A 21,396-nucleotide genomic window follows, 5' to 3' on the forward strand; every position below is an offset into this window, starting at 1 on the left:
AGATCCTCTTGTTATTCCACCTTTTTAGCAAACCTTCTGCTGACCATCAAAGAACATGCTCTTAGTCCGTCCCCGCCTGTCTTCCCTAAAGCTTTTTGCTGTCATCCCCATTTTGTTTCCAGAGGCCCGTGTGTTCCTCAGCACAGCACAGCAGAGAGCCGTGGTATTCTGGAAAAAGGGGTGTCAACGCCTCGCAGATACGTGCGGTGCGCCTGGTGCTTGAGAAGTTCTCATCTCACCAAGTGCATGGCAGGCCGACGGGGATGAAACAAGACAAGTTTTGTACCGAGCACCTCAGGCACACACGCTAGCAGCATATACTTACTGCATGGGCTCCAGGGGGACCAAGGGAGGCCACACGCCCATGGTCAACAGGAGAGTCTGGGGACACCACGCTGGTGGTGCTGATGATCGGGCGAGGGACTGGCCTCCCTCAGGGCAGCTCTTCAGCTCTGGGGCCTCTGTATTCAGGCTGGCAGCCTTGTAAGAGCTGTGGCTATTTTTAAAGCCTTTTCTTCCCTTGGCAATTTTTGTATAATCATGTAATTAAATAGGTAGTTTCATCACTTCCCTCTCTGTGTACAGTGTGAGACGGAAGTGACAACCGATTTGGCATCATTTGCTTACAGGAATGACAAAATTGCACGTGTACATAGAGTTGTACTTTTTCTTCCTAAGGACTATTCTAGCCTCATGCTGGTGCAATGCACATCTTCCCATGTTCAAGTTAATGACTGTGATCCCTTATCATGCGAATAGTTCCTTCATATTTTGTGAAAAGGGATTTGCTTCCTAGTGACTTGACTGACTGCTGTGCAAAGTTATTTTAGATATTTAAGAGAAAAAGAACTGCAAATTATAAGTCATTAACATATTTGCATTTTTATTTTAATGGTTATTCCTTGTAATAATGGTATACTTAGATGTATAAGCTGTAGTTTGATTATAATTTCTAATTATTTTATAATTATACATAAATGATATTTCATGCTATAGTAGTAGGCAGTGTACGTAAAAGTCAGTAATGCAAGTCTTGAGAAGTGAAGGGAAAATATCTCCCTGGGCTGGATCCTGAGTATTAATTGTGCCCACAGCAGTAAGCCTCTGCAGGCAAAGGCCTTAGCGAAAGGAGAGAGCTCTATATATTAAATGGAGCTTTAAAAGGAACAAAACAAAATGATCTTAAAAAAAAAAAAAAAACAGATGTTAACTCACTTTGAATGAAAATGTCTCTTCCTCCTGCAGTAAAGCTGGCATTGGTGAAATTTTTGAAGGCCACCAAGGACCTGTCACGGGAATCAATTGTCACATGGCAGTGGGCCCAATTGACTTCTCCCATCTCTTTGTCACATCTTCATTTGACTGGACGGTGAAGTTGTGGACCACAAAGGTAAGAAAATAAAACCGGGATGTGAGGAGTAATAGTACTTGTGCAAATGCCGTTGTCAGAAATGTTCCAACTGAAATTCATTCACTGAAAGTGTGCTTAGGAAAGGCATAGTGATATGACTGTAAGTGAAATGCATACCCAGTGTAACTATGTCAACCATGTTTGCCTGGAGCCTACCCTATAAAGGTAGTTTCAGCTGGCTTGCACTTCAGTATTAACCCTAGTACTGAGCAATTTCACTAGGGAAGGAGATTAGGATGCCTTGTAGTGGCAGTCATCAAACAATCCATCCAGCACACCTTGTGCAGGCTAAATTGCCAGACTAATACTGTGCACCGTGACAGTGCAGCAGCAGGAGCATTTTCTTCTGATGAAGCAACAGGGGAGGCACACGTACGGCTTAATGCAATCAATATCCATCATGACATTCATTGCTGTAGGAGGTTTTCATAGCCAGAAAGTATAAATCGTCCCAATGACATTAGACACTGATGGCTGGAAGCCGGGAGGAAATACAGACTGGAAGTTACATTCATGACCTCCATCAGTCTGTTACTGACTGCTCTGTGGATGCGGCCACACAACCTCTTACAGGGAGAGCACTGCGAACAATGGAAATGAAGCTTTGAATACCCACACCCCACAGAAGTGTATGAATATAGACTAATGGCAGAGGGAATAAAAACTGCAGGACAGATTAAACAGGCCAACCTCTTTCGTTGTGCTAGGTGAAATACAAGAAGTAAAATTCTAAATATCTAAGTCATCATATTTATTCATATTTTTTCTTTCCTGAGTACATGCTATTAGTTTCTCAGCGGTGTTTGCTGTATTTTTTCCATTTTTAATAGTTATTTTTGTCGTACGCCAGAGTAGAGAATTGCATTTAAAATGCCAGGCTTTTGTCTTCATCATGTTTTCATGTCTGTGTTTGGTTCACATCTTGAGCTGCACCCAACAGATTTCCAGCTTTGGAAGTTGACCCCAGCCAGGAAATATCTCAGCGTGTGTTCCCCAAAGACATCAGGGCCTGGAGATGCTGGGACAGATGCTCAGCAAATGTAAATACAGAAGTGATCAGAGAGGGCCATGTGACAGCCTTGTGCTGAAAGCAGAAGCACTGTTATCTAGATAATACCTTGAATTAGCCTCTGTAGTAGGTTCATAATGCATTTGTTAATGGTCTGATCCAATGCACATGCTAATTAACAGGTATCTTTGCCTGATGAGCAATGACCATAGCTGACAGTTTCCTTTGAGTGTTACATTTTAGCAAGTTTGTAAGGAGGAAGGTGCATGATTTACCTAATTTGTACTATATACATCAGTGGACCCAGCCTCAACCAATGCAGAAGTGGTCCTGGGGGATGGTCATGGGTGGTAAATATTGGAAAGGGCTGCAGGATAACCCTGTGATAGAGAGCTGGCTGGGGCTGGTGAGGCTCTTTGGTGTCTGAGACAAGGGAGTGCTGGGCAGGGGTAATTGGGGGCAAGGGAACATCAGATAGCTGAAGCTGAAGCTAAGTAAAGTGAAAAAAAAATCTGGGAAGACTTTGTGGAAGATGAGAGGCTGGTACTGAAATACCTGTACTCCAAATGTACATGCCCAGAAAAGTCTATGATGAATATCAAAGCCATAGCTTGAGGCTGAATATGTCAATAAGGATCTCATCCATCTGTCGTTTAAATGAAATTATATTAAGGAGTAAGAAGGCATGTTGTTGGTTTTTTTTGTTATTCTGAACTCCTGGGATGTCAGAAGTTAGTGGTAACACTAACACAGCATATTTTGGACACAAAGACGCTGCAGTTAGCAGTACAGAGTTATCCTTGTGGAAGAGTGCAGTGCCAAAATGGCTGGGTCAGATGCTGTTCAATACAGTCAGTTTTCAAAGAACCAAACCATTTAAATTTCTAATACCTATCAGGCTGTGGCTCATCTGGCAAGAGGGACTTCCTGAGAAAGCTGCTTGACCTTGCTGATGTGAGCAGGAACGGGCATGTGACACACCACAGCACCATTGAGCTGGAAGCAGTGTTATTGCTGTAGTGGATCCGCTGCTCGCTTCTGGAGCAGGTTTGAGCAGCAGCAGCTCCAGGCTGCAGCACTGCTAGCCACTGCCCTTTGAAGATATACTCTGAGGCACTAGGCAAGTTCTTGCAATGTGATGAATGTTTTCTTCTTCTTCCAGTCTGACTCCTGCAGAAATTTCTTTCCACACTATCTCTTGGCTGGAGTGAGTTAGGGCTCTCTCCATTCCATTTCCACAGTCAGGGGCCAGTTGATCAGTGGACTTTGAATAAATCCATTGGCACATTTGATTATGAAAAAAATAGTGGATTACTATGAAGCTTTTGAGTATTACTCCTGGTTTATAAGACCTTACTCAAATTGTTTTATTCCTTTGGTTTCTTATTTGTAAACTTAATCTCTCTATCAACATCCAAAGCCATGCTGCCTTCCGGCTTCTACCGGTGTTGTCTACTTAATCCTGTGCACATTATCCTCTTTGGTCATGAAATTCAATTCCTTTCTGTTTCACAGGTTCAGAGTCAATGTCCAATTGTAAAGTGAACCATAAAAGCTCTGTGTTTATATTGTCTATTGATGTGGTGTAGCACCCTGGGGTGCTTACAAGAAAGGCACTTTCATAGCAGGCATTTGACTGATGGATTGAAAGCCCTGTCTCCCTTAAAAACTCTGGATTGACATTTTATAATCTGTTTTTGCAGTTAACACATTTTCCATCCCAACTGCAGTTCAACGAGCTGACTGCGAATAAGGTTTTCCCTAACGGAAGAATGAAGGTTTTGCAGATAACACTAATAAAAGGTTCCTCTTATCACCCGTCATATTAGCCAATAATTAGATCCTTGGGTAAACAGTAAGCAACCAGAAGCAGTAGGAAAAGAAAAGTAATTTGCAAAGATAGTCACTTGATAGCCAGGGCATTACCTGGTTCCTGCTGAAGTCAATAGGGCTTTCAGCTTGAAATCGTGCTGTACTACGTCAGTGAGTCTGGGATGCAGAGCTGGCAAAGGAAAGTCCTGATGTGAAGTGTCTGTGGAGCTCTGCCCCTAATTAGGTATCGTTTGTACGACGCTTTGAAGAGGTAAAGTGCTAAGTGGAAATGCTAAGTGTTGCTAATTAATTAAGCACTAATCCTCATGAACGAATAGCATGAGGTTAAATAATGAAATGTAAGTATTGTTATTATTGCAGCAATTGCTGTGTGGAGTGGGGATTTTTAGATATTGTGTCAAGGGACAGAAGCTAGCCTGGAATTGTTAAAGCATAGCAAAACAAGCTAGTTTCAGCTAATGCCTAGAAAATGGCTTGTTTGCTGCTGAGGGAGTTAATAAAGGTCTGGGTAAAGAGATGGATTTTGTTATTTTTTTTCATCCTTCACATATCTCGTTTATCTCTTATCCTTCTGTTGAGGATAGGTGCTAATGACTGAGTGTTTCCCCTAATGCATCTAATATCTAAGTCATACTCAGGTGGGCAGCTGCCTAGAAGAGAGACTGGAGTAACAGTAGCAGCATTGCTGTCTCCCCCTCCATGCTTATCTCCTTCCTGCCCAATGTTAAGGAATGGTGGTGAGTGTCATACTCAGAGGGAGGGATGGGGATGAGCAGACTGGTAGTAGGACCACTGCAAAACCATCAGCAAGGACTAAGTAAGCCAGAGGACGTGTGCCTTCAGCAATAGACTATTTTGTGTCCATGCTCAGCTTTGCCTTACTAGCATATGCATCAGTGGTAGCTCCTTCTTCCTGGTCCCCCTCCTTTTCTTTTTTTCTTCTCTTTCTTGTGCTGTTTTCTTTTGGTGTCTGCAGTCCATTGTAATATTTGAGAAACCACATTTTAAAGAGAAAAATTCGCCTTTCCAGTCTATGTGCCTTATGTACATTTCTGTACCTTCAATATCTTATCTGTTCACTCGTTATCTTGGTATGAATCAGTCCTGCCAATTCTTGAAGTAAAGGATTTTGCCTTGAACTTTCATACCTTCCTACCAGCATAAGACTTCAAACTCCATTTGAGTCTACAGGTTAAACATGATCTCCTTGGAGGTCAAGCCTTCTGCTAGAACAAAAAGAAGCACATGTGGTGCTGTTGTCAAAGACTAGTAGGAACTTTAGCTATGTTCCCCAAACCCTTCCCCAAAAAGCCTGGCTGATAGGAACTGATAGGAACAACTTGATAGGACTTACTGTGATGAAAAATGGTATCGCAAAATGAATCAGAGCATTACGTGATTGTGTGGATTAGTCACCAAGAGAACAATTCACTCACAAATAGGCAATTTTTAAAGTTTACAGGGTCAGGTTGTCACTTTTTGAAGATTAATAAGTTACTATTTTTTACAGTACAAATGCCATGTATCAAAATACCTGGTTACTGGCTCAGATGTTTTCTTGTATAATTTCAATCACGTTAAGTGGGTGAGTGAGAGACTCTTGTGTTACAGATAGCATTGCCTGCAGTTAAAGATCCATGTAGAGATATACTCAAATACTATTCACAATAAAAGGACAGTAGACTTAGTGAACTATTGCAACAGTTTGGTGAATTCTTCCTCATGAAAATTGTTCTTACCTCTTATTGGAAGTGATGGGATTAATGACTTAATGTAGTGAAGGCCATGGTGGCTAATTAGAGTTGATCATTGATTAGAGAAACTACCATTAGTGGTTAATAGGACAGAGTTTTCCCCTGTCTTACAGAAGACGTTCCTCTTCCAGTGAATGTGCAATTATTTATGAAGAGCTCCACAACAAGAGCATCCTGTAAGCCCGTGGTTTGGGCACCGAGCCATGCTGCAAAGGACTGCCTGAGTAAGACTTGAACATGTGTCTTCCCTAAGGGGAGGAAATGCTGTGATGATCTTGCCATTTTGCTCAGAGCTGCATCTCGGGTCTATGAACAACTATGGATTTGATGAAAGCAGGATCTTCTTGGAGTAGAGCTTTGATTTTAATGTGCTGACACTTCCTGATGAAAACCAGTTTTGTCCACTTGGGGCCAGCCCTGCTTCTCCAGTTTGTGACAGGATCAGACTGGTCTCTGGAGTGGTGAAATGCAGAGGTTTCATAAAGGATCTCTCTGAGGCCTTGAAGTGGGTGCTGCTAGGTGGAACTGCACAGGGGAGTTGGGGGAGGGTGGAAGTGTGTGGTTGAATAGCACTCGTATGTGATGAGATCCTCAATTCGTAATTTTTGCTTGATCCAACACAAAAATATTTTGGGGCATTATTTCAGGAATTATTCACGTACCTTATCTTGTATACTCTTAAGTAGTTTTGATCTGGATTGAGTAAAAAACAGTCTTGAACCTGTTCATTCTTGACATTATTTTCTAAGCTTTCCTAAATTTGTTGGGCCACATTCAGTCTTCTTATATTAGCACAAAATAGTAACTTATTAATCTTCAAAAAGTGACAACCTGACCCTGTAAACTTTAAAAATTGCCTATTTGTGAGTGAATTGTTCTCTTGGTTACAAACGACTACAGGTCAATGACTAATGGACTTTAGATCTGTCTTACTGCATATTGGAAGTTGGATCCTCTTGGATCCTTTAATATTTTGGACATCTGTCCTTTGGTTTCTTACACAGCTGAATCCGAATGCAATCTCAATCTGTCTCTGGTACCATGGTGGGTTGGTCATCTTACAAGGGCTCAAAGAGTTTAGGGCGGCATAAGAAATAACATCAAGAGGAAAATGATGAAAAGAAAAAATATACGGTGAGGGAGACCAAAACTTTATTTAGTCCATTGTCGGAGCACATAGACTGAATATGGACTGCCCTCCCTATTTTCTTCTCTCCCTCTCTCCCATTTGTTTTGGTGGGGATCAAATGTCCAGCTCAATGGACTACTTAACCCTTCTTATTTCGGATACCTGGCTGGAACATCCCCCCCTGGCTGGATTACAACATGGAGCTTGTTTGTGAATCTGCTCATAAGGCTATCACTTTCCTTTGACAACACTTACTTTTCCAGCACAAGCTTTTTCTTTTTGATAAAAGCCATTAAAATGACTAATCTGATTAATCACTGTCCAAATGCTAATTTTACCTGATTATAGGGGAAGACAAAGGATGATAAAATAGTATGCTGAATTTCATGGAAATGGTCTCCCTGTGGTGTGAGTTCAGAATTTTGAGTTTTGTCCAAAAACAAGGCAATGAATGAATTTGCTTCAGAGCTCACTTTCTGTCAAAAGGCCAAGCTGACTTGGGGAAGAGGGTGGAGTTGCCTGTTCAGACAGGATTTTTTTAGTTTTTGCCCTTTACCTCTGGAGCCAGAGGTCTGGCTCTCATCCAGCTGTACAAAAAAGAAGATTATGGTATTTTCTAGGTAATTTTAAGGAGCAAAACCAAAGTGAAGTCAGGTGGCTTGAAATCAACCCCAAGTTCTTCACATGAAATTTTTCTCATGATTTTGGTTTTCAGTGTAGCCATATTTGAAAAGTGATAGGAAAATATTCCTCAGCTGGCCGACATATTTCATTTACTCATGCCAACCATGCTGCTCCTTTGTGAATCATTTTGTGAAGAATGGCATACGCAGAGAAAAGTAAAAGTCATCTAAAATGCTGAGGCTGTTCCAAAGAATTCACTGGGCTAACCTTTACTTCAGAAAATCCTAAGAGAAATCCAGCCGTAGCCAGTGAAAGCTTTATTTGCAAATGGAAAGTGGAATTTGATTTCAGGAGTCCATATAATCCATACAAAACAGAGTCTTGATTCCTTTTTCCCTGAAATCAAAATGCAAACCTCCCACTGACTGTTCTGGTGCAGAATTATGCTGAAGGATCAGGCTCGCATGTAGCAGTGAGCCATTTCAGGAGAATTATCAATATATAAAAGCCAGGATTTCTTCACTAATGGAAATTTTCTCCCACCTGCTTCATGCAGCAGTCCTTTCTCTGCTATGCGAGAGACTTTTGTTATCAGGAAAAAAGGAACCGTATTCAAAATCCTACAAGATGGAGTTCTCTTCAATAATAATTAGCCTCAAAATCATTGCTTGCTGACCCATGAAAGCTCTGCAGGCATCCTGGTGGTAGCAGCTACAAATACTAATCGGGACTGTTAGCAGACAGTGCTGTCACATCAGGCTGTTCTGCAATATTCCCCATGCTCCTGCCTGCTCTTGCTGGCACTTGGAACACTGAAGCTGAAACAACAGAGTTGCTTGAAAGCCTAATAATTCTCCAAGTCCGCACGCAATGCTGGGCCAGGTACCCTATGATGAAGCAGTATTTTCCATTAGAAAGAAAACCTGAATTTTCCAGGGCCTCATACTGAAGGTTTCAGTCAGAGTGACGGGGGTGGGATCACAGCAGTAACGATCCCCTGAAACCACAGCTCCATTATCCCACTCCCCTCCTTGCCTGTCGCACAAAGTAATTTTCCTGTACCCAGCTGGAGCGGCAGTGGCATGCCTGCAGGCAGGGCTGTGAGCGAGCTGGAGGAGTGGGGGCTGCAAAACAGGGCAGGCAGTGATCCCAGCACAGAAGCACGGCTGCAGAAGAGCATACCTGGCCCTGTAGTTTAACCAGGAAGGACAGTGGAAGGAGAGAAAAAGGTGGAGAGGAAAGAGAAGGAGCTCAAGCTGTCTGTGTTTCTGAATGCTGGGTGAGTGAGCTACCGAGTTGAACAGCAGTAATAAAATATTACTGCAAGATTTTTTTGTTTCTAGAGCTTTTTCCAGGAGTCAGGAACACACGTGCCTTAGCATTTGGTATGAACAGAAAAGTTGGTAGGCAATTGGAGCTGAACTACCTCTCTTTAGCAGCCTGAGGCCTGAGGCAGGGAGACAGTCCCACTGACTCAAGCAGGAGGTGGCCTCTAAGTGAGTGCTGCTGCCTCTCCTGCCTGGCAGGGGAGCCCTGTCACAGCAATTTGGCTTCCCCCGAAGCATCCCACTCATCTCCAGCGCTGCTTCCTGATCCCACCTGTGTGGGATACAAACAGCGGGTGACGACTGCAGGTAAAATACCACATCCGCCCTTCTTCAGTGTTTCATGTACGCTCTGAGTAGGGTTTGGTGATTCTTCCTTCTGTCAGTCTAGCAAAACCGTACCTGACTCATATTCCTCAGCAAGTCCCCCAAGTGCTCCTCTGAAAAAAAAATCCCGGAAAACAGTAATATAGAGGCAGGAGTAGGAGCGACAGAAACTGTGAATCAGTTTGCTAGGCAGGGACAATAAGACCTTTTATAGTTTTGAGCTTCTTAAAGAAGAAACTGAGCTGTCTTTAGAAGTAGTTATAAATTCCAAAAGAAAATGACATTTTTCAAGTAATCTGGTGATGGAAGTGCACAGTTAGTAGCATAAGATGAAGTGCTGGCTTGCTTAAATCATGCTTTAAATAAAAGGTGGAAAACTTGATTAACATTTAGCAATGAAGTCAGCAGTCTGAGGAAATACAGAACAAATGGCAAATACCTGTACAGGCTTCTCCGCTGTTTTGATCCACACAGCACCCAGCTTGATGTGGGCAAGTGGAGCAGAAGGTATTAACCTCAAGCAGTGGAAACCTGTAGGCACAATTTTTGCGAGTGTGGAGTAAGAGGGACTCCAGACTGGGAATAAAACTGGATGATCTAAAATGTAAAAACAAGCATACACCAGTGGGAACTGGTGAGAAAAGTGGGCTGGGGAACACTGTTCTCCATGGTGCCTCACTATAACCCAGTCTGCATGTTAGCCTCCTTGTACAATCTTTCCTCAGCATGTATTGTAGAGTTTTGAGGCCTTACATACCTCCTGATGCACTGTACAGTTAATCTGTGGCAAGCAGATCTCAATCAATTTTATTTTACATCAGTCATCAAGTAATACACATTTATATCTAACTCACTGAAAATAGTTCCCCAGCTAATGTACAGTGGTAAAGAGGAATGCCGTACCTCATGCTCTTTTTCCTGAGAAAATAGGAAGGTCTTTTTCCACTGAGTAAGTGGAAAGGCAGGGTAGAAGACAGCTAGAAGACCAAAGAGAGCTGTCATCTGGCAGCACAGCCTGAACGTGTTGCATCTCTGTGGAGGACTCAAAACAGATCATGAGGATTAACCAAATCAGCAGTTTACCTGTCAGTGTAACTTCCAGGCTATCTCCACAGACCCTGAAAGCTCTGCTGTCTGGCTCTCTGACGCTCCTAAAAGTCAGGTGATGTCTGACTTTCCGAGCTCTTTTATGCTTTTTCTCCATGCTAGAGTATTAGGCCTTAAGATTGGTTCTCATTAAAACCGCCTGTGCCAATCATCAAACCTTTTTTTTCCTTTGCTTCCTTCTTATATGTTCACCCGTGACGCTTTGACTTTGAAGGAAACCACAAAAATGTAATCATCATGTTATCTCCAGACTGGTCTGCTCCCATACCCCCTTCCCTTTCAGTCTCACCCTTGTCCCCTCCTCCGTCTATAATAATTCCCACATGTTTATGCAAAAATACTACAGTTTTTTATTGTTGTCAATTAAGAGAGGCAACAGTTTTAGCATCTCTGCAAGAACAATGATTTCTAAATGTGAAAAGTTTTCTGCCTTGGTGTCTACAACGTTTAGGATGCCACAAAACAATCAGTGTAGTAACACTACAGTACTTAAATAAAACAGGGCTCCTAAGAGCATAGGGATCATTTCCACTCTCACTTCTTCCTCCCCTCTATCACTGTTGAATCTAAAAAAGAAGCCTGTTCCTTGGTTCACGGATGCAGTTTTACACTTGATTTAGTGACCTAGTCCTCTGACAGTGAGGTGACACTGTGTGAAACTGTGTAACTGGATGCAGGTGCTATCATCTCTGAAATGACAGAAAAGCAGCGTATATGGGGAGTTAGTCGTGTGAGGCACTGAGCTCTCATTCCCACTGCTGTCATTAGGAGGTCAGGATTTTGGAGAATTTTCTTCCTTACATTTTAAACAAAAGAAGTGCGGTGCTTCTAACAGCAACGCTGCAGACCTGAGGAGTAACAGCACAACAAATGGCTGTGTTTCCATTTAGTTCAACAGGGCCAGGAAACCAATCCCATCTTGGAGAGTAATTATTTTACTAACCACTGACTTTGCATTCAGCATCATTAATCAAAGCAGAGGGGGCTTTACTATTCAACAGCTTGCCTTAAAGGTACTGAATCATAATATTTAAGAATACTTAGTGGTAGTATCTCTAGCCCAATACACCAGTAATTGTCCATACATACTGGAAGATATGTTACACTATGGATCACACCTTGCAGTACTTAGAACGTCTACACAGGTCACAGCCCAGTGAAATGTCCCGTGAGCCCCAGAGGCTCAACTGTAGTTCAGGACTGAATCTGACTGCCAACAGGAATTTAACAAAAGCTAAGGGAGTTACTACTCATATAGCTCAATTTAGTGCCCCTCAGTCAGACAGTGAAATTGGGGGGCTAAAGTTCAAGAACATAAACGCCACGTTTTGCTTTCCCACTGTCATCCATGAAGGTCTGTCTCTGCTTGGAGAAGGTGGGGCAAGACTGCAAGTTCTGAGTTGTACAGTAGCGGGGTCTGGGGGATAATGATAGCCTGTGGGGAGAATGCAGACAGGCTTTGCTGAGCCATCAGGGATGTACCTGTAACTAGCACCTCTGATTTATAGCTTCTAGTGCTAGCTCTTGTAAGGCAATTTAACAGTTCCTGGGAGTACTGTGTCTTCTAAAAGTTAGTGTAATCTGAGCTAAACCAAGTCCCATAAACATACAGCAAAAGCAGAAGATGTTGGATTATCCAAAATTATCATAACTATTGGAAAACAGATTTGGGGAAAACATGGCAGTCCAGAACTGGCAAAATTCCCATTGAGATCAATCAGTCAGAATAAAAAACAAGGCATCGTTGACTCCATACTGAGTCAAATGGAGAACGTAAGGGCTTACAAGAGTAGCAGACCCTTACACACAGCAGAGGACTTACCCCCCCATCACAAGATGTCTGCATAAGTAACCCCAAGCACCTAACACCTGGTGGCCCAGAAAGGAGACCACCGAAGGAGGAAATGTCAAGACCGGGATGCAGCTGATCCAAGGAGTATTCACCTCAAAATTCCCAGCAGCTTTTAGGTTTCACTTACTCTGTCTGCATCTTTTGGGTTGGCCTAGCTAAGGTGTCCCTCTCAATACAGAGAAGGCTGGGCCTAGCACTTAGGTCTATGAAAAGAGTGAAAGTACTCAGTTCCTAACCCAAGTGGAAGACCACAAGCTATGCCCTATATTGGTATCTTTTGCATCTGGTCAGTTTGGCTCCTTAACACTTGCCCTAAAGACAGTGGAGTTTTACTTCCCAATGTGAAGACTTCAATGAAATGCTACTGCTGCCTTCCAGTACTTCAGGAGAGCTTATAGGAAAGATGGAGGGGGACTTTTCACAAGGGCTTGTAGTGATAGGACAAGGGATAATGATTTTAAACTAAAAGAGGGGAGATTGAGATTAGATATAAGGAAGAAATTCTTCACTCAGAGGGTGGTGAGGCCCTGGCACAGGCTGCCCAGAGAAGCTGTGGATGCCCCATCCCTGGAGGTGCTCAAGGCCAGGCTGGATGGGGCTTTGGGTGACCTGGTCTGGTGGGAGATGTCCCTGCCCATGGCAGGGGGTTGGAATTGGATGATCTTTAGGGTCCCTTCCAACCCAAACCACTCTACCACTCTGTGAATCTAACATGTTACCTATGCTGGAAGAGATGTTATCTTTTGACACCACTTTGCAATTTTAATTTTATATATATATATATATTTAGTGAATAAAGGCTAATTATACAAGTTGCCTGCCATAGGGGCCAAATTTCCCTCTTCCCTTGTTCAAGGGCCAGACACAACAGCCACTCTGCTCGGGAACACTCTGGGACTGCTCTGTCCAAGTGCCCAAGAGCCAGAGTTTGAGCCTAAAAAAACACGCCACCTAGTTTGGAAAGTTTCTGTGCCAAGGATTAATGAATCTGTCATATTTGCTGCACACACAGAAAAATTAAATTTGCTTAAATCAACTTACAATACTGCACCACATTCATGGCTGTAGTTAATCAGCGTCAGCCAGAACCAAGGATTTTGTCTATTGTCTTTACAAGAGGAGAAAGTGGAGTGAAAAGAAAAAGGAGATAGGATGCTCAGTAAGTGGAGAGTATGGTGTCACCATCCATCTGCAGTGTTGAAGGTACAGTCTAGAGAAGTACCTTTAGGTGGAGCTGACACCCACAGAAATTGTGCCAGTGTGTAAAACACTCCTTTCATGAAACAGGCAAGGCCAATTGCTTTTTCCATGGCTTTTAAGAAGTCAGATGCTAGTTAAAACCTGTGAATATGTATACATTCCTTTATATGGCTAATTAGCTGCTTTATGTGTGGCGCCTTCTGGATTAAAGCAAATTCTATGCAAATAAGCGGAATAGACTGGTCAACTTTATACGTGGAAAAAAAATGCTTCTTTTATATAAATATCTACTATTTTTTTAAGGTGAGTTTCTTATTTCATAGACAAGTGCTAATTCCTAGACAGCTCCCACGTATTTAAAATGTTCACTCTGCATTGTTCTTTTAAACAATGACTGACTGTATACAAACACTGAGGAGGAACAATAGATTTTGACTATCTGCTTAAATAAATGAGACAAAAACACGTCTTAGAAATGGCTTTTTCACTTTTTCCGCTAAATGCTCAATTTCTGTCCTGCTGAAATCAATGGCAAAACTCCATTGATTCAGCAAGGCCAAGTTTTCACCCCAAACAGTCTTTTTTTTTTTTTTTTTTTTTTTTTTTTTTTTTTTTTCCAATAAGTAGATTTGGTTCAAGTCTGTCTGAAGATACTGTTTTAAACTATTTCTTCTGTTCTATTGAGTAACAGAGCGGGTTGATATTTAAGAATGAAAGCTCATCAAGTTTAAATTTCAGTTGTTTTATAATAATAGCCATATGTTAGTTATAGATTGTGTAAGTCTGAAGTTTTGGTAATTTAAAACTGCTTTAAAGTGACCTTTACATGGTTCCACATTTCAACATTTTCTAGAAGTGGTTGGTATCGGTCCTTACTCATAAATCCTTACATTAAAAGAATCTGCAGGGCCTGGGCCCTTAGTTAAGAGGCTTATAGTACGGAAGTCCTGCAAACATTTATATACACACTTAATCTTACAAATCGAGTCTTCACATTGAAATCAATATAACTGTTCTCAGTGGGTGAAACCAGACAGGATGAAATGTTAGGTTTTAAGAAAGGTCACTCTCTTTTTAATCATTGAAGACAGGATGCTAAGCAAGAGGGACATTCAGCCTGATCCAATGCAGTTGTTCTTTAGTTAAAGGGTGCAATACAGAAAGACATAGTATGGGAAATGCATTTTTTTTCCCCATTGAACAGTAGACAAGCTGGGAGAGCAGATACACTGCAGGAACTATGAAGGCTGTAGCCCAGCTGCACTACCACTGCCTGGTGCTGCTGTATGATGGGTCTCTCTCCCTTTTTTCTCAACCATGCTGCAGTTGATCTTGCCTTTTGCTTGGGCTACTTACATGGCTGCTGCTGCTGATGATGATGACGATTATTATTTTTTATTTGTTTTTTCCCTATCTTGCTCCACTGCCTATTCATCTCCGTTTATTTGTGTCTCGCTCTTTGTATGTCTGAGATCACTCTAAAAAGATAAATAATTTTTGTCCAGGTTTTCGCTCTGCTTTCATATCTGACTGAATATTTCCACTGTTAAGTTAAATGCAATGCACACTGCGTATCTGCTGTGCTTTTCACCTCAAATACCATTACTCAGAAAGTGTTTTTCTTTTTCTAACAGGGAAACTGAGGCACACTAGCTAAAGCCATTTGCTAGAAATTGTACAGGAAGACTCACAGTAGAGCAACATCTCCTGACCTTTCCTTTTAATGCTTTATTTTTTGGTCATGAATTAGAAAAGAAACTGGCAAAACTAAAAGAGCATTAAAAGTGTCACACTCAAAATAAGATCAAAACAAGCTTTGATATGTGGACAAAAAGGAAACATTGATTGAAATCTGCTCTGGATTGATTGATATCTTAATAGTCCCTTTACTTCTATGGAATTTTGGTACTTCTCCCATGACACTTAATGTTAAAGTGCTATATGTGCTGCACATTTCCCATGTCTAAGAAAAATATTGGCCACCTAACAGCTGGCCAGATTTCCTTTCCCTTCAGTATAGTATTGTGCTCCATGCCCATTTTTCCAGCGTTTAGATGGCTGATGTATTTGAACCTAATTTTCAGTGAAAACATACAATGCTGCAGATAGGTATTGTGGCTCTGTATTGACCACTCTAAATTCTGTTCCCTGGTTCACAGCTGAAGAGATTCACTCTGAAATTTCCTATGAAATACCTCTGCCTCTTCAAAAGCTGAGTCTTCATTTGGCCCTCGACCCTGCATATGCTTTAGCATGGGCATGCAAGTAATTCCATTAACACATGTAACTCCCTCCACTGGCACTGATAATGTACTAAGCAGATACATATGTTTGGAGAGTTGGGGTTTGTTTAAGTAAGAAACTATTCTTGTAATTTTTTTCCTACTCTTTTGCAAAACTCCAGCTTTGGAAAAAAAAAAAATAAAGTTGTTATATAAATTTGAGGTAATAACCTCAAGCTCTAATTTAATTTTATTGTCACATAAAACAAAATGCTTGATACTCTTAGGAAATGCATAAAAGCTATTAGGCCAGTTATGAACATTTGGGACCTGGTCGTATAATCATTCAAAGTGTCTTTCGTTAATCCAGATATAGGGAAAACTGGCCTATGGAAGCCAATCCCTTAGCATTTTTAGTGTTGTTTTTCAAATGACAACATCTTGTAATTAAATCTCTGAGCACTTTATTATAGTTTTGTTACACCTGCGGTGAATGAAAATATTTTTAAATTATTTACAATATGGTATGGCAACAAAGCCACTTGGTGTGAATCCTCCCAAGCAGCGATGAAGGACGGTAGGCGTGCGTCCACGCGCTCTGCCATGTGCTGCTGCCCAGACATCGAGGGAAGCCCTATGTAGGGCTGGAGGACCGAACACAAAACTGGCAAGGACCTGGCAGCAGGCAGAGATTAAGCTATTTTATTGTGCAAAATTAACAATATACGAAAGGAAAGCGATGTAATGATTACAATCAGCTGCTTCACGTCCAGGAAAAAGTGTGTCACGGCCACGCAGCGCGGTGCCAGCACCTGCAGCGCCGTTTCTCCCGTGAAACGAACAGAGGCGTGCTCTGCAAGGAGTGTGCTGAGGTTGGGGGCGCCCTGTCAATCCCATTTGGGGGTTTTCGGAGTCACCCCGTGCCACTCCTGGTTTCTGGCCCGAGTTTTCACCAGGCGCAGGTCCCGTTTCTGCAGGTCCCCGCCGAGGAGCTGCTGCAGGCAGCTGACGGGCTGAGGGAGACAGTTAACAAAAAAAAAGTCCCATTGTTTAGATTTCTGTCACAAGCCGCGAGAACACTTAATTCCCTTTATCTCCTGAGCTTTCATTATCATTTAAATTTCATTTCCCATTAATTGATCAGGGATTAGCGAAGCCATTACGCCAGAATTAGACAAGCCGGGCGCGATGAATAATTCATCAGGGACAATTACAGCCGCTTCCCGCTGTACTCGCTGCCTCGCCTCCCCACACACCCCGCCGCTGCCTGCCGGGGCCACCCGCCTGCCCTCTGCGCCCTGTCGCGACAGCCGCCCCCTGAGGCGACATGACATGACGTGACATGGCCGGGCCGGGCCGGGCCGCCCGCCGCTAGGTGGCAGCCGCCGCCTGCGGTGCGCGGGGGGCCGCGGAGCCCGGCTGCCGGTCGCCCTCAGCGGCTCCATGCGACCGCGGGGGCGGTGGGGTCGGGCCGGGCCGGGCCGGGCGGGTGCCTGCCCGCTGCCTGCCCACCCCCGGGGCTCCGGGCTGGGGCTGGAAGGGGGCGCCCCCCGCCCCGCCGCCCCTCACGCCGGGCATCTCCTTCATCCCAGCGGACAGTCGCTGCCCCCATTAAGGCGCGGTCCCCGCCCTCCGCGCGGAGCTTTCATCTCGGGGCAGTTTTATGGCGCGCGGTGAAATGTGCAAAGTTTTTAATTAGCCTCGCCAGACAGCCCGAGGCGGCACTAGCGCCACGAAGTCTTCACGGCTGCTCTCTCCGCTCCCACAGCACAACAAGCCGCTCTACTCCTTTGAAGACAACGCCGACTATGTCTACGATGTCATGTGGTCGCCCGTGCACCCCGCGCTCTTCGCCTGCGTGGACGGGATGGGGCGCCTGGACCTCTGGAACCTCAACAACGACACCGAGGTGGGTGAGGGCAGGGCGAGCCCCGAGCCCGCACGGAGCCCGCAGGGAGCCCGCAGGGGGCGGGCAGGGCACGGCAGGGCCGGGCCGGGCAGGGCAGGTCCCGTCCCGCTGCCGGGGGGAGCCGGGCCGCCCCCTCCGCCCTCCCCGCCTCCGCCCCGCTACCTGCGGGGGCCGGGGGAGGCTGCGCCCTCCCCTCCCCTCCCCTCTCTCCTCCCGGTTTGGGGGGGGAGCGCCCTGGGCTCCTGTTTTGGGGCGCCCCCGGCCCCTTCCCGCACCCCCCTGCCCCGCCCGCGTTCCGCCTTCAGCGGAGGGAGCCGCCTGCGATTTTCCGGCCTCACCTTCCTTTTTCCCCCTTTCTTAAAGTTTGCCCAAATTGCGGCGAAACTTAAGCGAAGGAAGCCAGGGGTTTCTGTACGGCGGCAGAAAGTCACAGCTCTACACCTCACTGATGGGGAAGGGTTAACCAGAGGCAGGGCAAAGCCCCTAATTTCAATAAAATCATGTTCTAAACACGCCGAGTACCCCTTTTCCCTTCCCTTCCCTCCTGTTACTTCTCCTCACCCCCCTCAAAAAAAAATTGCTGCAGGTGTATATTGACAGTGTGTTTTCTGGATTTCATTTTCCTCTGGAAATGTTTTTCAATAAGAAAACAGCATCACCTGAACTCTTAGATGGCCAGCAATCAGTTGTCAGAATAAGAACTGAAATATTTTTCCAGAACTGAAGTCTCACGGATTTTTATTTAATACCGTGTAAAACTAAGAACGAGGGAACGTAAAAGTAACACGTATTAACTGATGGTTTCTTCATTTCCAAAAAAAAAAAAAAAGGAAGACTGAAGAACAACCAGCCGTATTTTCCTCACACACCCTGTTTTCTACAATATTGTTTTGTTGTTGTTTTTTTTAAGATTAGTTGTTCATTAATTCATCTTTCCCATAAACACAATATACATTTCAACCCAAGTAAAATACAGGCAGGGTTTATGGCTCCCAGTGAATGGTGCTTGCCATAAATAAGCACGGACAGGTAAGAGGAACCAGCACTGCGAACTGCATTGTCAAGGGGAGCAGCAAGGCCTTTTGAAGTGCTCTGAGCAGGAAGCAGCACAGCCTTTTTAATTAGAGCACATACAGCTGGAGGATATACAGGAGGAGTCTCTTCAGAATTTATTTTGGGAAGGGAGGGACATATCCTTCAGGTGTTCTCATTAATGCAGGCTTAAACACAGAGCATAAAACCCAGTGTTTTAAAAAGAAAAAAAAAAATAACCCTTTCCCCCCAAATACCAGGGCTGAAGTCCTGCTTTGCTTAAAATCAACTGATGTTTTGCCATTTAATTCAATGAGACCATAATTTCTTTAAAAAATAATAATAATGTGGACTGCTTGATCCCATTCCCATCAATAATAAGGCTGTACGTAGAAAACTGCTGCTGTGTTTTCAGTGTGTTTACATATAAATACATAGGAACATCAGCAGAAAAATAAAAATTAACTTCAAGCTCAATCCTGCTTTTCTTCTGCATGTGAGGCCACCCTGATTTCACAAATGATCTCCACTGAGAGGTTGAAATCTGCTCTCGTGATGGGAGCAGAATGAAATTATTTGTGTGGTACCAGAGCTTTGTATTTTTATGAGAATTGAATTTGTGTCTGGAGGAAGAAATACCATTTGGTCTCCTTACTAAGCGCTGATAAAGTAAATTTAAAAATCTCTCAAAACGCTAAACTGGCAGAATTTGAATAGATGTAGGGTTTTGTTATGTGAGAGAAGCAGTACCAGACATACAAATACCGCTGAAAGAATTGTAAGCAGTTGTTTTAAACATCATAACTGAAAGTGATTGTTGTTTGCTGTTACCCTCTATCTGGTAGGTCATACTTAGTTCATAATTTTCAAGATTTCTGCATTCGATTAAGCAGTTTAATTCTGCTTTGCTGATTGCTAAGAAGAAGCCTGCCAGCACTTTTGCCTGTGCATTAAGAAATCTTGTAACACCTATTATTTTTGACTTTTAGACGTCAGATTGGTGATGTCTAAGTATTTATAAAAACGGTAGAAAATAACAGGTATATCAATGGGTTTAACTGCTAGCTATTGATAAAAACCTCTGCGTGAGAACCAGATGTGATTGTTGTTAATAGTTTTGTTTAATTGAAGAAATAAGGCATGTTATTATTTAGGTACTATTTTTATAAACCAATTAAGAAAATAGCTGGTTTTAGTTCTGATATGCTACCTTCAAATTTTTGAACTGTAAAACGGTTTATGCTAGCGTTACTCCCCATATTTATTAAAAACTGTTCTCCCGCATACTAGGTGCTTTCTAATCAAAATAACTAAAATAATTTGCCCATACCATAGATTTAATCAATCTAATTGTTCTTAAAATCTCCGTGTAAAATAGCCAGGGGTATTTGTATGCTGCATTTTGATCTATGGATACCAGAAGTGATTTTTGTAGTAGTAATGTAAATCATCATGGTTGATTTATATTTAATAAATCAATATAAAAAACTTTAAAAAGCAAAAAACAAACAAAAAAAAAAAAAACTTCCCACCTTTATTCTTTTGCAAACTGAATACTGAATATTATAGGAATCAGGATAGCTTCAGGTTAGCAAATGCTGATTTCTTATGTATGTGTTCATTACATTTCTTGTTTTGATCGAGCTTGGATAAAGTCTCTAGGTTATTACTGAATCTTGGTTATAGGTGAGGTTAAAAGCAGCTTATAGATAAAATTGCTTATTCTTGCTCTGTTATATTGCTTTCAAACATTTCAAACATAGGGCACACATTTCAAACGTATTGTGTGCCCTGCCTTAGCTTTGAAAATATGAAGATGGTGTCTGTTTCTAAAAACAGGTAGAAGATCTATTTGCAAGCAGGTTTAGATGTTACATAAGTAATAAAAGTGTAAATATATATATATGTGTGTGTGTGTATATATATATATATATTCCTACCATGCAGGTTTTTCTGACTGCATCTTAATCTGTTACCTTGTAAAATCTTATTTCAAAACTGTTAAAAATCTGACAAGCAACTTCAGAGAATTTATAAAGTATTTTAAATGTAATTTTAGCAACATAATGCTACCATTATAAAATAACCTTGTATCTTTAAAATCTAAAATAGGCATGTGTAATTTAACCTATCACTTCTCCAGGTAGACAAATCTATTTTAAGATACTATGGTTTGAATATATTTTATTCCGTATCACTGGAGAAAAGGTTTTCTATTTAGATTTTTAAACACTATTGCATGGTTGCTTTTTATTTTGCTAGATAGTTTTGTGGAATAGTAATAGGATTTTACAAAACCATTGGGTTTGAAAAAAAAAAAAAAAACCATGGGTTGTGTCTTGTGTCTGCAGCATGCATGCTGCTTGTTTTTATGTGGAACACTGCAAGAATGCTGTGTTAACAACAAAAAACAGTTCTGGAGTTACAGATTTCAGCCTTCTGAAAGATTTCGTTAAAAATTCAGTGCCTTAAATCTAAGCTGTGTAGCTCATTTGAAACAAATATCTTTGATCTGCAGTTTTCTGAGAAACGTAGCTGGGTAGTGGATTAGTGCTCGAAAAATGTGGCATTTAGTCGTTGTTTGAAGAAACCCATTTCCAAATGTTATGAAATTAATTTTGGCTGGAATTAAAATAGCTTTTATTTTTTTTAGAAATCAGTG

The 21,396-nt window shown here is 42.4% G+C and overlaps 1 protein-coding gene across 4 annotated transcripts in view; it reads left to right on the plus strand.

Moving 5' to 3' along the window:
• Nucleotides 1-21,396, plus strand: part of DYNC1I1 (dynein cytoplasmic 1 intermediate chain 1) — a 188,759-nt gene that overhangs the window by 145,976 nt on the left and 21,387 nt on the right. For all 4 annotated transcript variants that reach the window (XM_082755280.1, XM_082755283.1, XM_082755282.1 and 1 more), the window contains 2 exons: nt 1,246-1,390; nt 17,562-17,702. In XM_082755280.1, the coding sequence (XP_082611406.1) occupies nt 1,246-1,390; nt 17,562-17,702 (286 nt within the window). The remainder of the gene's footprint in view (nt 1-1,245; nt 1,391-17,561; nt 17,703-21,396) is intronic.

The sequence above is a fragment of the Aythya marila genome (genome assembly GCF_965140915.1).
Source record: "Aythya marila genome assembly, chromosome: 2".
In the NCBI taxonomy this organism is placed as follows: Eukaryota; Metazoa; Chordata; class Aves; order Anseriformes; family Anatidae; genus Aythya; species Aythya marila.